General features: G+C 38.2%; 1 protein-coding gene across 2 annotated transcripts in view; it reads left to right on the forward strand.

Moving 5' to 3' along the window:
* Positions 1-4,979: 4,979 nt before the first annotated feature.
* The window catches only part of CCSER1 (coiled-coil serine-rich protein 1), a 644,956-nt gene continuing 632,639 nt past the window's right edge, over positions 4,980-17,296 (forward strand). For both annotated transcript variants that reach the window (XM_009887738.1, XM_009887739.1), the window contains exons 1-2: positions 4,980-6,288; positions 8,831-9,018. In XM_009887738.1, the coding sequence (XP_009886040.1) occupies positions 4,980-6,288; positions 8,831-9,018 (1,497 nt within the window). The remainder of the gene's footprint in view (positions 6,289-8,830; positions 9,019-17,296) is intronic.

Raw genomic sequence — 17,296 nt, forward strand, 5'->3', positions numbered from 1 at the left:
TCACGTGGGCCTTGCCTCCTGCTGTATGGTAGTGCTCACGTGAGGGATGGAGTATGTTTGCGGTTTACGATTCACACGTTAGTCCTGTGTGTTTTGCTTTATTATGAGTCGTGATTCAAAGCATTAAAGAAAATATATTATCTTCCTTAAACTATGAGCGCAGCCTAAAAATCACACTGCTGTGGAGGAGAGAAGTAGGGAGCAGACAAGTATCCATGTTCTGCTCTTTGATTTAAAGTTGGGGCCTTTCAGCTATGTGTCACGTCATCTCCCAGTTTAAACTTAGGTAGCTAATTCGGTTTTGTTCTTTGCATAGAAGATCTTGTTTGATGTCTTTAGGAGGTGCATTTTTAAGGAGAATGTCTTTAGGAAAGCTTTGTTTACAAAGTGTTGAGAGGTAGTAGTAGGTTGGCTGTTTATAAATAGAAAGTTTGTATCGGCCTACGTGTCATAGTTCTCTGTAAAGCATATATTAGCTTTTGGTATGTATATATAATTATGTGGTATGTACATGTAATTATAATAATGGTAAAATTCACAAATAATTTCAAGTCCTAAATTTTGCCTTGAAGGCAATGAGAAATGTAAAAGACACTGACTTGCTTTTTCATACTTGCAGTCAAACTTAGTCTCCTTTTTGTAGATCCACGACTCCATCTGCTGGAGTACAAAGCCACCAGCCAGAGTGGCTCTCCATTAAATGCACTGCACTCCAGCACACTTGTGTGAGTAACTGCTTGGCAGAAGCTGACATAAAAAACACTGGAGTTTATTTTTCAGCTGGTGGATTGATGGAGTAGATTTCTCTGGAGGCATTGGTGTAATATTTTGTGTATTTTGACCAGTTTTAACACTTGTGGGGCTTTTTCAGCTGTTACATTCGCTGTTTGAAAGTTGAGTGATTTGTTTCTTTTGACAAGATACAGTAATATATAAAATACAGAGCTTCTTGTATAATTCTTACCCTGCTCATTTATGTATTTTTATACTCATAGAACTGCTGTAGGCAAGATGAAGGCCTAATGCTGTGTAGTCGGATGGTTCCTCCGAAGATCTCCTGTGTGGAAAAAATAAGCCCCAAGTATAAAATCTTGAGTATAAAATCTTGAGTATAAAATCTTCTCTGGCAATTAAATACATGACTAAGATATTTTTGAGATTAATTTGTATTTTTGCAACATCTTGGTGTAGATCAATGTGAAATGAAATTATATCCATTTGATTAACTTTTTAAATTGCTAATAAGAGGGAACATGTTTTGTTTGCGCTTTGCCTGCTTCTCATTTGCATTGGTTTCAGCACAGGAGCTCAGAAACAGTGAGCTGTAGCCAAGCTCTTGTGGAAGATCAGATCCTAAAATAATTCACCATTACTTTGGCTGCAATTAAATGTTTTCAAAATAGTTTACTTGTTTTCCTTTGGTATATCAAACTTTGTCTTGTGTAATACCAGATGCAAAAATGTGCATCAAAGATCCATTCCATAAAAATCAAGATTTGAATGTCTGTCTACTGCAGCACTGAATAAACACTTCAGTTTCAGCAATAACTAAATTTTAGAATTAAAAAGTATTACAAAGTAATTATGTGTTTGAACAAGATTCAGGCTTCCATACAGAATACCGTGTAGACTATTTTTTTGACTACGTGATAATGATGCAAAATATAATTTGTTATAAACAAGGAGCTTGATCTTATTGAAAGCCTTCCTAGACTGTCACTTTTCCTTGATCCTTCTGGTTTACTTGAGTTTTTGCTAGTATTCTAAAGACCCCATAATTTCTTTTAAGATACACGGAGCTTTGTATTAGGTCCTAGATTGACTGTGTAGGATCAGAATTGTCCGGTTTAAATTTGAAAGAGTGATCTGGAATGGCATAATAGGCATAATAATAAAAGGCATCTTTCTCTGCTGTTTTCTTTTTCCTCTGTTGCAGCTTTTAAGAATGATGCCAATAGGGATGAGGGTGTTAGATACAGAAAATTATTGGTTTTGCAGAGAATGTGTAACTGGAGTGAATTTCACTCTAAGGTTAGTGCTATAAAGTTATAAGCACAAGTAATTATGTTAAATGTGGAGACTGAAAGGAATCACCTCCTATTTTGTTCATAATAGGACATATATGGCAGTTTATAACTCCTGCAATAAGTGAAAAAAATTAATGAAAGATTATTTCATTAATATCTGAGGGTATTATCTTGAAGTACGTATTATTTTTTCCTGTGTTGCAAGTAGAATTGTCACTTTAACTCAGTGCTAAACTTTGGCGCTTTTACGCTGCAAAATGTGTGTGTATATATATATATAATATGCTATATGCAAATAATATTCAAAATATTAATAAAATAGTCACAATAGTCAAAGTATTCAAACTCTGTATACACATAAGCATCTATATATGCATATATGTGTACATGATTGTGTGTGTTTTGAGAAATGTCTTCTGATACCTATTGTAGACCTAGAAAGAACAGTATATTATAATTAGTTCATATTTTGTGGGTGAGGATTTCTGCTGCTTAGACAGTTAGAGAAATGTTGACAGTTTATTTGTGCTCTTCCTTCAAGAGGAAAGGAAGGAAGAATGAATGAATAAATGCCATTTTGTTATCTGCAGTTAGAGGCAATGTATTCTATTAAAAATTGTTACCACCTGGAAAGCCAAGGCTGTGTATATTCGCAGGTCAGTTATTAGGAATAATCTCTATTATTACTTAGAGAGAGCCTTTGTATTTCCATTGGAAGTCACAACATGTGCTTTTTGCTGTTTACTGCTTCCTTCTGCTTTCAACTCAGAGAATTTCATAATTATAAACTAGGATGGTTTGTTCTCCAGTGAACTGACAATTAAGTTGTGGGCAGGAGAGTGAATGATGTGAGCAAATGTTTTGTCTGAGCATAAAATGCCTATGTAGATTTAATGTATTTTTAAAATATTTTGCTCATCTGCTGCAGTTGTAAAACTGCATTCTAAAGTCTTTTTTTCAGCTGTTATAACGTCTCCTTAAAATACAAGGAAGAATCCTCACAATCCCTAAATAATCTTGTGTTGGGTGTATGTGCGTATCCATACATATCAGCATTGTAGAGGGTTGCATGTGGCTTTCCAAAGCGTGTTTTCAGTAGGCTCAATTATCGACAGACAAAGAAGGTGGTATAACATCAGCCCCTGTGTGAGTTCACGGGGCCTCAGCTTCGCTCTGCTGTTGCCTCTGCTTTTGCTCTTACAGGGGTGTAAACGCAAACGACCTTACGTGTCAGTGAAATGGAACAACAGGTCGTGCATCTCTTCATTGGGTGGATGTAAAGTTACTCTGATAACCTCTGTGTGTGTCTGTACCATCAGTTCTGTTGCAATCAGACTGGATTTAAATTTGGGTTTCAATTGCAGGACCTGGGTATTGTTTAGGTCGGGTTTTAGCTTGTCATCAGAGATCACCAATGACTTCTAGGAATTAGTGACCATTCCCTAGCTGTTTCTCTCATCTTAAACTACAAAATTGCTTATTGATTCCTAGTGCTTGTGAATATTGTGCCTGCTTTGCAGTGCGCGTTCAGACTGGAGCTGTACTAGCTTCTTAAGAAAAAATGTTAACAATTCAGAAAGTACAGTCCAAGGTCTAGTCAGAAATAGTCTCTGAACTAAATGGTTACCCTTTCACAGTAATATAACATATATGTAGTTTTTTTTACTCCTCAAATATTCAGTTTCCATTTTTATATGTGTGTGTGTGTAAACACTGTGTAACTATATATATTGTTCATAGTTATTTGTTGTAGCCATATAACGCATATCAAATTGCTCATTAGATGAATGAATTTGGTTTTGCACTTGACATACAAACATTGCTTAGATAAATGACCTGATTTTTATTCCGATGTGCTGAACACTTGCAGCTCATGAAGTTGCATCGGGCATTATACCTACAGCCTCTCTTGTTCTTGTGATTATAAATCGCGTGTTTTTATTGCTCCCTTTGTGGTCCTGTCTCTCACAGCAGTAGTTTATTATAATGAGAGCAAAAAGGAGATAGAACTGGTATTTGTTTCACAAAGATTAATTTTTTTCTAGTACATCTGTGGTGCTGATCAAAATAAGTTTTTATTGCTTAAATATTTATAAAAAAATGCCAAGTATCTGTGTATGGAATGCTTTTCAGTGATTTAAAAAAACCCTGCAAAAATAGCTAATTATAAGCAAGTAGGGTACAAGAGGATTTCAGAGAGGTGTTCAAAGGAAACATTAAAGTTCAGATCTAGAAACGTGATCCCGTATTTTGACAGTAAATTGGTAGAACTTTCACTTTTTCATGAATAATTTTTCATGGTGTATATTTTAGCTTGACTGCAATGCCAGCATTTTCTCTGCTGTAAGGTGACACATACAGCCTTTAGCAGGAGCACATAAAGGAATTAAAAATCCAACTGAAAGTTCAGTGAAGACTAGAAAACTTAAATCCTCTTCTTTCTTGCAAAAATCTGACTATTTAGGAACACAAAATAATGTTTTGTTCTACTCAGATAATGAAAAATCAAGCATCTTCTAAGAGAGCTTATAGTTTATGACTTGTCCCAAGAATTTCCAAAAGCAAAGACATTTGGGTGATCTATTTGTGTATCTTTTGGCATGTAGATTTTATATTGTTACCCAGTGTGTTCTATGTTGTATAATATATCATATATAATACTGTATTTCTCATATATAGAATGTTCTGAGCCACATCTCTGCTCAGCTGCTGTGTTTTCAGTGCTGCGTATTGAACATAGCTTTGAAATTCTAAAAACCTTCAGTAACGCATGAGCAACAACTTGCAGCTCTACAGAAAATTGATGTTGGCATCTCATGTATATAGGCTCGCTTAAAGCCTGTTGAAGTGGACTTTGAGGCTGAATCATGTTTTTTTTTTTTTTTTTTTTTTTTTTTCCTCCCTGCAGATTAGTTTATTGGTTGTGAAGAGCCACGGACGCTTCGTGCCCTGATGGGGGACTCAGGATCTAGACGATCGACTCTAGTATCTCGGTTGCCAATATTCAGGAGAAGTATTAGCCGGAGACACGACTCCCTTCCGTCATCGCCTTCTTCTGCTAATGCCATTGGTGTCCACACCTCCTCCCCATCCAGCACTAACTCCAGCTCAGGGAGCACAGGCAAACGCCGGAGTATTTTCCGCACTCCTTCCATTAGCTTCCATAACAAGAAAGCGAGTGAGCAGAAGCCTGACTCAGCGAGTCAAAATGTTAACATCTCAAATGGTGCCCAGTCCTCTCTCAGCACTTTTCAAAAACTGAGCTTAGAGGAACACATTAAAAGCAGAGGAAGGCATTCAGTTGGCTTTGGCAGCTCTCGTAACAAGAAGATAACAAGGTCTTTGACAGATGATTTTGAAAAGGGAAAGGAGCCCTCAGCTAATAAGAATGTATTTATAAATTGCATAAGCTCTGGGAAGAATGAGGGTGATGATTCAGGCTTTGCAGAGGAGCAGAGCCGATACTCTGTCAAACATTCCACGCGAAAACTTCTCCCTAAATCTTTCTCATCGCACTACAAATTTTCCAAACCAGTTCCAGAGAGTCAGTCGGTTTCCTCTGTGCAGCAGTCCAGGTGCCTGCTGGAGTTTAAATCGTATGTGGAAAGCGAACCCGTGATCGCCAAGTCCTCTCCTCCATGTTCAGCTGAGACGACAGAGTGCATGGGAAGCTCCTTGCAGTCCCCGCTGCTCTCGGCTGACCTCACGGCTGCCCAGACCCCCTCTGACTTTGTTGCTCTGACGGAGGATTCTGTTTCAGAGGTTGATGCTCTGCCTAGCAATGGGACTGGGGCCCTGCTCGCAGAGGATTTTGGCCACAATGTCTCTACCTCTCAGGTCTTCTTTAATCCTGCTGCTGCTCGGGAAATGGATATTGTGGAAAGTACTGGCCATTCTGCTGGTGTATCTCCTGTGAGTCACGCAAGTTCGTGTAGTGTTGAATCTAATACCTTATTCAAAACCTCAGCTGCTAATCAAACAAAAGTATTGTTGCAAGCTAATCAACTACATATTAATGATCCACGGCACATAGGAGAAATTAACGCGGCAAATGCACATTTAGAAACCTTTGCGTTACAGCACAGAGAAGAACCAGTGATGCTCTCTCCAATGGCACAGGGGTTGAATGGGGACAGAGATGAAAGCACGCCATGCAAGCACACGAGAGAGACAGTTCCTGTAATGGAGTCTAAGGTTGTTCCATGTTCTGAACCTCAGTCCTTTAAGACACAACAGGGTTATGAAACAAATCGTTCTAAAGGTATGTCTCATGGTGTTGTTGAGTTTGGTGTGGGTTTTTTGGCCTCAGTTCTTCTGTAAGAATTGTTTGGTCATAGTGTTTTTGTAGAGTTGCCAGTGCTAGCTGGGAAGTTCAACAGTTATGAGTTGTGCATTCCACCCAAAATTGTGGGAATTAAACAAGAAGTCAATGATTTTTTGAGTTCATGTTTTACAGTTTGCTAGTACCCATCATGCTTTCCTGTGGTAGAAAATTAATTAAGAAAGAAAGTATTGATTCTTGCCTCTTGGTGAAGACTGAAGCTGGGATTTTTGAGGCATGCCTAGTTTGGGCTTGAGCTAAAGAGTTGCTTTGTTTGAGATGGAAACATTGCCAGAGAAATAAAGCTTTTAGTCTGGTTGTGAAAAATAAAACAGTTTCTCTTATATTGATCTGGGTGTTGAAATTTCCCAGCTCTTGCTTGCTCTATTCAATTGATGTTATAGAGTAGCTTGGAGTGGATGTTTTTGTGGCAGAGTATGAGATCCTTTTTCTGCTTCCATCTGAAATAACATTGGGCAAGTTCTCATTATGTAATCCATGAAATGGAGAGAGTTAATTACCATCTAAGTTTCTTTCTGGATCTTTATCTTATGAAAAGGAATTTGGAAATACTGACAAGATCAAGTGAAAAGGCTGTGCTGAGAAATCCCAGTCTACAGAAATGCAGATGAATAAAGGCACCGGGCCCTTGAGTGAAGGACACCTGTCAGAAGCCATTTATCTCTGACAATTTATTTTCTCAAACCAACCGAAAGACCGGTGCTTTCTTGCATAATCCTGAGACTCCATCTGGTGGGCCAAAATTTGTGAGAGTTAGCAAGACTGTGTTTATAGTGATTGTATTAGAAGATGAATGAGTGTAAACTCATATGAATTCATACCCATCTTTTTGCTTGGACATTTATCTAGGCATGTAGATTATAAGCTATCAAAAGCAATCTTGCTTTTTGAGTTATTTGTCACTGCAAGGCTTGTTTTGGATATCTTGAACATAAATGGCAATATAAAGTCAAATTAATTCACTAAATTAGCTTTCACCAGAAGGGACCTGTTTGCCCCAGAACCATAGTCAATTGGGATAAAAAATATTTCCATTTATGTATGTTTCTGGTCCTGCTCACTTGGTTGGTCTTTCTTACAACATTGGCTCATCTGTGAATGAGCTCATCCTTTTGAATCTGACTTAGAGCCTATTGCAGAACAGCAAGTGAGCAGGTCAGAGTGATGCTTAGAAATACACAGTGCATTTGAAACTCATGCATTGGCAGTTTTATGTTTAATCTCTGTTTCTGGAAGGCAGCTAACTGGAGTTGAAACTGTGGTAGAGGGATTTTGGTAACAGAAACAGTAGAGTTAATACTGCACTATATAAAAGTCAATGATTAATTTTTAGCGTCTTATAGTTCTGTTCAAAATGTAATTTTTTTGACTTGTGTGGTGAAGAATGTATTTAAAATTAGAAACTGGCTAAGCATACAAAGGGACAATTGGAAAAAAATACAAAATCCTGCCATATGAAACGAAACAAATATAGAAAAAGCTTACATGGCATTCACTAAGATACGGTTATAAGTAGTTATATCTGTTACAAACAGACTGGTTTGAATATTTGGTTTTCCTAAAACAGTATTTAAAACCAGATGTGAATGCAAAAGATTTCTGTGCATTTTCTTTGGTAATAGATATTTTCTCTTCCATAGCTGGTCTCATAGCTGATATCATTATAGATAGTATCATGAAAGTGACATTAATGTATGAGCAGACTTGATGTGCCATATATTTTGTAGTATACCTTTATATATTTTTATGTGATATGGATTTTTTTTGAAAAGCCTTAGAGAAAATATCTGTTCTCTTGCAAAAGGTAAAAGAAGATAAGATTTTTCTGTTACATTTATTATCTTATTATGCTTTTCTCTCTCCCCATCTCTAAATTTGCCTTAACACCTCAAAATTTTTCTTTTCTTTTTTGATGAGTTACTGTTTAACCTGAGTTGGGGGCTGGGATTGAGCCTGCTGGCTGCAGGCTGGGCTTGGAGGGCACAGATGCAGCGCTGAGCTAGGAAGGTCAAACAGAAACCAAACCCTATGTCCTATGGAGTGGTGACAAAGCTGTGACCTGGCCCTGCAAACCCTGGACCTGCTTCTGAATGCAGGATAAGGCAGGTTGGGTTTTGGCACCAGTGGAGCAGTGATAGTTTCTCTGGTGGATTTTACTGAACAGTGGTTTAGAAGTGTCCTAGAACATGGGGAGAAAGGAAAGGATGGAGCGAAGGTTCTCCTGGGTTCTGTGAGGAGCCGTGGACTGTAGCGTACTGAGTGTGCTAGTCACTGGGGCCTGAACAGTGAACTGGTGGCCCAGGTGACACCTTTATCTAGGTAAGCAGGATTTGCATTCTACATAACTTCTATGTGATTGCCACTCAATGTAAGCGTTCCAAGCGAAGTGGTGTTCTCCTTAAGAAAATACTTCTAGAGAATAATTCTTTGTAATGATTACTGATTGCTTCTCTGTTTGTAGTTGATCTTGCCAATAGCTTCAGTCCATACCGAGAAGGCAGATTCCTTGAGAAACGACTGAGATCCTCTTCAGAAGGTACTGCTGGAGGCAGTCGGCTGATCATAAAGCCAAAGGATGGAAATACAGAAGAGCTTAACAGCCTACGGAAGCAGAGAGCAAGCTCGTCCTCATCAAAAATGAACAGCATGGTGAGTTTATTCCCATATGCGTAAGTTTTTATTTTTCTGTGATTAGCGTAACTAATGAGAAGCAGCAACTTTACAAGTAACGGATGGTAAGAAAGGAGGAAAAAAAAAACCCAACCCAAAAGCTGTTTCAGGCTTCCAAACTGTGATCCAGGCTCAGCTACAGGTATTAAAAGTATCTTTTTCAGGGTGTGACATTGTGAAAAGGTTTAATACTTTCTGTAAAGGGATTCTTCTTGTCATACTTTGCTGATTTGCCTGGTAGAAAACTACTGGGAGAGGGAATAGTAGCACAATTCAGTATTACTATTTATGAGGTTAAATACAGTGAGCTACTCTGTGGCAATGTTTTATTGTTACTGTGTTAGTTATTTCATGGACTCATGTCTGGTATGGGTGAGATGAGATTCAGACCAGAAGTTGGATAGAGAGAAAGTTGTTTGTAAGGAGGCTCATGTGAAGGTCTGAGTGGTCTTTTTCGAAACTGGTTACGAGTTTGAATGCTTTTGCTCTGAGCACAAGGCAAGGATGAGAGCATCACTTCTGAGAACCCTTGAGGGTCCCGAGGGCTGGAAAAGCTAAGACAGATCAGATGACTGCAGGACAGTACTGTTGAAACTTCTGCTAGTGAAATAATAGTAGAAGGAACTGACTGACAAGTTTGTACTTTCCTATAGCCAGTGAGAATAAAGGTTTTAAGATGAGTGTAATTTATATTTACACGTGTGCTCGCCAGTGAGAGGAATAAAGAAGATGCCAAGATTGAACGTCTACAGAAATGGTATCCACTCTTTAGCTTATAGAAATCACTAAACAAGTTTTATGGCCATTATTAGTTCGAAATACTTCATTCAGCGTGCTAGCTGAAAAAAGGAGGATTCATTTTGTACCTATATCTGAAAACAGCTTTCCATAGAGTGCAAAAAGCCCCAAGTTTCTTAGAGCTGCCTAGATGGGTAAATGAAGGGACCTTTCCTTTTCAGGTTTACATAATAGCCATTATGTTACAGTGTTGCAGGACCAAATACATGACTGAGAGACTCGGATGTGAACACAACTGCATTTTGTAAGAGAGAATTTTTGCAGTTTTTCTGAGATGTGAAACTGATCGGTGCAAACTGGTATTAGATTTCCAGTGACATAGTCTTTTGCTGTAGTTTCACAGGCTAATAGAAAAACTCAACAACTCATACCATTAGCTAGACAACTTTTATGACTGTGTGTTGCTTTGGCTGCCACTAAACATAATGTCTTCTCTCTCACCTGAGAAGCCAATGAAGGGTAAAATTGTCTTCCTCTGTGAGATTCGCCCATACTAGTTCCTGGTTGGTCATTTAAAAATAAGTCCCAAGAGAAGTATCTGGTTCAGTGTGAATTCCCCTTAGGGAAACTGTGGTGGGAAATTGGGGTTTGGGAGTTTCTTAAGAGGATGTGAAATCTGTCTTTTGTCTTGGTAAATCTCACCCGTGTGTCTGAATGTATCATCCAAACCTTTTTTTTTTTTGTGGCTGGGCTCACAAATGCTGCTGTGGATGGCAGGAGAAAATTACATCAGTAGCGAGCACATTATTACTATGTACGGCTGATGCACAACAGGTTTTCTTGTGTACTGGTGTCCTCAAGCAATGGTCACTACAAACACTCAACTAAAATGGAGTTACAGAAATGCTTGCTTGTAGACTCACTTTCTGTAACCTGGGCAGATTGGATTATCTACACTTCAACGGCAGAATTATTCTCTTAGCAGTGTCAGATTGTGCAGATCTATCAGTATTCACTGATTACTTTTATACTACCTGAAATGGCAGGAGGCAAATTAATTTTAGGAAGGAGAAGATTTTAGATATCTGCCTTCCTTGTTTCCAGATCATTGCCAGCTTGTCAGGTGAAGTAGTACAGCAATACAAAATGTATTTCAACAACAAAAAATCTTAAATATTTAAATTTTTTTTAATTCTCTGAATTATTACATCCAGAGATACAGCATAGAAATAAAGATGAAGAATTGCTAAATAGTAGAAGAAACCTTGGTTTAATTAAAGCAAACAGTTATAGTGCATTTCTCTGTTTTTGTAGGAAGTTCACATCCAAATTATCAGTGATGAACAACTTAGTTTTCAAAGCCAGAAAGAACTTGATGACACTTAACGATGCTGTTTCATTTAGGCACACAGAGCATCATGCAGATGTAGTTCCTGCCCTAAAAAGCTGGTTAACCCTGGCTGAAGCCTGTAAAACTTATTTGAGTTGTTAGACCCAAGCTATTAGGTAGATCTCTGTCTTCATTTAAGCACTAGGCTAGACTGAAGATACAGGACTTCATTCTATTTAGTCCTGTATTACTGATGGGACTGGGAAGGTGACAGCACAGTAACAGCAGGAAGTAAGCGAAGTGTGCATGGGGGATAGATGGCAATTTGAGTCTCTTCATGTTTTGTGTATGAAACCCATGAGTTTTGTTTCCACTTCCATTAGTAAGATTGGCACGGATTCACAAGTGTTTGCTCGTGCTTTATTTGTGTTAGTCACATACCCAGAACTTGTATGTCAAGATCACTGTGCATACTCATGAGTGAAGGTAAAATTATTCCTGCTATCCACCCAATGCATATGGATATCATCTTCATATGTTAAGAAAAATGCTAAATGAAAGCTCTTTTAGTGAAAAGTGACATTTAAGAAGTAGTAAAACAAACCCAAAACCAACAACACCCGCTGCCCCACCCTCCCCCCCTTCCAAACAACCAGAAGGCAAAAGAATAAGCAGAGTTTCTTGGAAGCAAAAGGAATTAAAAATTGAAGAAATTGAATGTTTGTCATAACATTCTGAACAGTAAAAAGGCACCTGCAAAATACTTATCACAAGCAATTGATGTTTAACACCACAACAGCACATTGTTACCAGTGAATGATCCTAATGAAGAATAAATACCAGGTAAAGAATTGGAGCTGCTTATCAAAGTATTATTAAAAACCTTAACCTAACTTTCTTGTGTGCCTAGAGACACATTAGTCACTCTTCTGTGGCTATCTGTATTAATTTTGTTCAATTTTGGAAGAAAATGAACCACAGGCGATTAAGGGATGTGGCAAGTTGATGGGGGACTGCAGAGGCCTCCCTGACAAGGGAAGCATTGCTCTTCAGTTCTGCTCTGTGGCACTGAGTGACTGGTAGTAGGTGCAGATGTTGGTTTTCTGGGATCATCCAGATGTCTTATTAGGCTGAAGCAGCTTTGTGGTGTGGGAGATAGATACCCTTTCCTTGTAAACTGAGGAAAGTCTTCCAAGACCTTGTTTCCTTTCTTTTTCTTGTTGGCAGGCAGCACGGGCTGCTGCTGCTGAGGGGCTGGCAGGAGCGAGGAGCCAGAAGAACTGAGGGGATGCTAAATTTTCTCAGGAGCTAAGATGAAAAAAAAGACTAGCATCTGAGAAACTGTTCTTCCTCCTAAACGACTTGCCCAGCAGAGTATTCTTGCATGATTGGCAGTGCTCTTTTTGAAGGCGATAGGTAAACGTTTGGATAGGTGGATGTCCTAAATACCGAGAGTATATGTCAAACCTACCAAGATGGTAACCACCTCGCCCAAGAGTGGCACTAACTCACTTGTGAGATGCCAAAAGTAATTTATATTCTGGGCAAGAGCAATGGTACTCATAAATGAGATGTAAGGAAAGCAAACAGTCGTTCAAAATAACTCTGCAAACGTGTCAGTTTTATAGTAATGTAAATAATGAACTGAAGCAGATGCTTGGGATTGATTTAGATTATGTGCATTTTTCATCAGAATAGTTTCAAAGACGTCATTCTTGCAGTGACCGATTTCTGCCACAAGATGCCACCATTTCACTAAAAATGGTTTTAGACTTTAGCGGTCCATAACACAAGCCGTGAAAACTGCAATTCAGGACACGTTTTTGAAACAGTTTAATGTTGATTAGGCTGTGCAGTGTAATAGACCCTTTTCAAATTAACATTGTTGATACTAATGCAGTTTAAAGAGATTCATATTGCTATAGAAACTAGCCATCCAAATGTTCTAACTATGAAGTCATCAGTTACAACTTCAAATATTTAGACATAACATATACAGTATTTAACTACGTCTCAGAAGATTGATAGAGACAATGGCTGACCTCTCTGTTTTCTAGCTAGGTGGTTCTTCTTTTCCAATGTGTAATAGAGGCAAGAATAAAGAAAGAAAAATGCAAAGCAGTATGGTAAAAGACCTGAATGAATGGAAATGTGCAGCCCTGCCAGACCAATGAAAAAGAATGTAAACCTGGGTAGTTGAAATGTAGGACAGAATTAGAATAACCACGTTGAAAAAAATAGGATCAGGCCCCCAGATCACTGTAAGTAAGTTCTTTAAGAGGATTAGGAGACAGAACAGCAGGAAAAGAGGGTTGACATGCTACAGTACTTAGAATTAACAGTAGAAATTGAGGGTTGTATGTGAGCAAGAAAATTATCTATCACTTCTTATAGTAGTGGCTAATGTGGAAAGATGGCTATCTTAAATATCATCTTTACCAGTACTAAAGAGGAAACGTAAAAAACAAATAATAATTTGCTGATTTTTTTTAAAAAGAGTTGCTGATAAAGATTTTGAAGTGCTAACTAAATTAGTCAGTCGTTAAAACCAGATAGTCATGAACAATGATATGAATAAAAGTAGCTGTACATTACTACAAGTTAAAAAGTTCAGAGGATTGTTGGAGCCCCTGGGTCACACTGCCCAACTTCAAGATGTGAGCTGCACTGTGCTGTATGTACACACACATTTTTACTCTGTCTAGAAATGTGACTGCATGCATGCAGTAGAGTGAGACTGCCCACTTACATTTGGCTCTCACAGACCTGCCTTTCTGCCTCTCTGCAATTATTTACAAAAAAAATTGTTTTAGTGACTGCTCTCTTATCCATACCTGGCTATCAGCATATGTGCTATATGACTAAAAGAAACCTAATTTTTCAACTTTTTCCTGCCTCAGTGGTTGAACGTTACCCCGTCCTTTCCGTTCCGCAGGCCTGTGTTTCCTTGGGTACTCTCTTAAGCGCAGGTTTTTCTTCAGTTTCTCATAATTGAATCTGCCCTAAACGCCTGGTTTTCATTTCTTAAATTCAGCTACAAGTTTTCATCCTTGCAGGTAAAAATTTTTATGCTTACACTCAGTGCTGCATCGTCCTCTACTTTTGCCTAGAGCAAGGCAGCCTTGCCTACTTGTGTCAGTCCAATTAGAGCTGCACAACTTATTTTTCCAGATTTTTGCTTTGACTGTGCCATTTCTTTCTTTGCATCTCTCCCATGGTTCCACTATATTAGATAAAACCGCTTGTTGCCAGTTAAAGGACTTTCATTGCCGAAGGTCATCCCAGCCTTTTTCCCTCACCTTTAAGAGTGATACAAGTCTTCATTGCCCGCTTGTCAAACTGTCAAATAGTTGCATTTGTGTTTGCTCCCTCACTGCCTATCATGCACTACAGTAACTGCAGTTGCTATAAAACTTTCTTTGTTTCCTTTTTCAACTTTTTTTTTTTGCCTTGCCTACAAGTAACAACACAATACTGAACTAAGATAACTTTTCAAGATGCACGCTGGTATTGTATTACTGAGGTTTTTTTGCTTATCCATACAATGCTGACACTTGGGCAAAATCCCCTTTTCCTCATACTTGTACTGTGTTTATTATGTGGGGATGCTCTGAGTACATAACATCTCAGTACATTTACAACATAAATTAAGAAAAATATGCGCAAAACCCAGTGTTGGAATATAGGGTAATATTTCATGGCCTACTGCAGGGTTATATTTGATAACGGGAGGGGTTGAACATGTCAGTTAAACGTAAAATTTACAGAATTAATAATTGACTAATATGGTGTAGGAGAGGGCTGTCTGAAACTTTAAGACATAACAGTTAAGTGATTGACATGGAAATAGTGAGATGCTAGCAAAAGAGATATTAACTGCAAGGATTTGAGGTGCCTAGTGTATCTCTGGAGGGAGCAGAAAGGCAAAACACAGGTCACTTTAATGGAAATGTGTTATCGCCCCTTTTTGGAATGTCTGTGATAATTATCTAATTAGTAGCTGGTGTCTAAATTCTAGTTAGGTGTCCTGGATATTCTGTGTGTGTAACTGTACCTAGGTTTTGTTACCTAGGTGATTTGGGGTGACTTAGCAATTAAGTCAGGTTTCTAGTGTCCTTCAGAAATGGTACTTGCAATGCTGGAGCAATTATCCAAATGACTGTATTCAAATCTATCCTTGTGTTTGATATTGTGTGTTATGAAGCGGTATCCAAATCTGCAACTCATGAAAGTGTGATCAGTGCTTCTCACAGAGGACTTTATTTTTAATGTTTCCTGAGTAGTCTTATTATGAAGCCATCAGTTCTAACATAATTGCTATGTCATGAGAGAAACAACAGTATCCTGTGCCCCCATGGACTTCACTGAATGTACATGAATAAGGGCTAAAATGTTTTTTGTGTTGTTCTTCTCTATGCTGAACAGTATGATAATTTGCTGGTGTCTGATGAAGCACTGAGTATGGGTAAAACTAGGTTGGCTGCTAGTCTAGAGAGGATTGAAGTGATTTTCATATTTGCTCCAGGTTGCTTTAATGCAATTTTCTCCTGAGCTTTTGTCCTTGAGTATGGACTTGACCTTCTGCTTCATACCTTCTGACAATCTATGCTGAGACCATTTGGAAGCTGAGATTTTTATGCAATCTGTGACGCATTAGGTGAAAGATGCTATTGAAAATACATGAGTTAATGGTTTATGAGTTATGCCGGGTGACCAGTAGACTTAAAAGTGGAATTGAAGGTGGTTGTTTTTGTGACCTGTAGAGGCTTGAGAAAACCCTGTGGGGTACACTCTCCATCTACAAACTGGAGGCACATGAATGATTAATGTCTTAACAGCAGATCAGCTTCTGTCTTGACAGCCTGCACTGGAAAAGCAGTGAATAAAAGGTTATGGAGAGGGCTTGAGTGCTCAGTGTTTCAGTTTAGGTTCATAAGAAAAAACCCAAACAAAACAACCTTTTTCAGATATACCAAAAGTGCTATAAAAATGTGAACCAGGTAAGTACATAATCCTTTAATGTCCTCTGCACAACCTTCTTTAGAACTAACAAGGTTATGTTTTCTCTGAATAACTGCAACCTGTTGTTAACTTGCTATACATATATTATCTCTGATGTCTGTGATGTTCGTGAAAGTTTTTTCACAGTTAAAATAGATGTTACATTTTGTTCTACTGAATTATGGGATTTCTGCTTAATTCAAATTCATCTCTGCTATGCTGGGTTTCTCAAGGGGGAATATTTCGGAACATCAATTCTTATTGAACAGCTGAAGCAAACCCTGTAAGGCAGCGGTTCACCCTTCTCGTGAAGTGGACTTGACAGCATTCATTTATAACTAGCTTTGTACTAACATAACAAAATTTCCCCTTTTGCGATGAATTTGGTGTTTTGCTCCTTTGTGGAAAGAAACTATGGAAGCCACTTAAACCAAGAATTGTCAGTACTGCTTTGATAGTATAAGGCTGTATAGTCCTATCTAAATAGGAATAAGCTGCTGATCGTAGGTAAGTAGTAATTTGGGCCTTATATTCTTAATTTAGCATGGAGAAAGTGCCTTTCACGTACTATTAGCATTAAAAAAATGGGAACAGCAAATTGGGATTTAAGCATTATGTCTGTGATTTTTAGGTCAAGTCAACTAGAAGCTTTACAGCTAAATACCCTGTGGGAAATTAATGTCTGGAGTGTAATATACATTTCTTAACATATTAAGAGCTTGTAAAAATAAGATTGCATTTGTTAGACACTTTGAATTAATTCTTGAGATCAAGTAACTAACAGAAATCAGTTTAGATGTGACTTAATGCTTATGCTGTAATATTCTATGTGCTTCTTTAAGGACATAATCATAGCCCAAAAAAGGGCTGGAGTAATTATTCCATTTGAATAGAGTTACATTAATACAGGTAGAAGGTAGAGTGAGTTCTTAGCAATTTTAAGTCCCAGAGTAATCATGGTAGTAAACAGATATGTTGTTACATAGTGAAAATAGGACAGAATTAGTTCTTTGAGCTCTGTCGTGGCTTAACCCAGTGGGCAGCTCAGCACCACACAGCCACTCCCTCCCTCCAGTGGGATGGGGAGGAGAATCAGAAGGGTAAAAGTGCAAAAACTTGTGGGCTGAGGTAAATACAGTTTAATAGGTAAAGGAAAAGCCATGTACACAAGCAAAGCAAAATAAGAAA

The sequence above is a fragment of the Charadrius vociferus genome, unplaced genomic scaffold (assembly GCF_000708025.1).
Source record: "Charadrius vociferus isolate BGI_N301 unplaced genomic scaffold, ASM70802v2 scaffold296, whole genome shotgun sequence".
Classification (NCBI taxonomy): Eukaryota; Metazoa; Chordata; class Aves; order Charadriiformes; family Charadriidae; genus Charadrius; species Charadrius vociferus.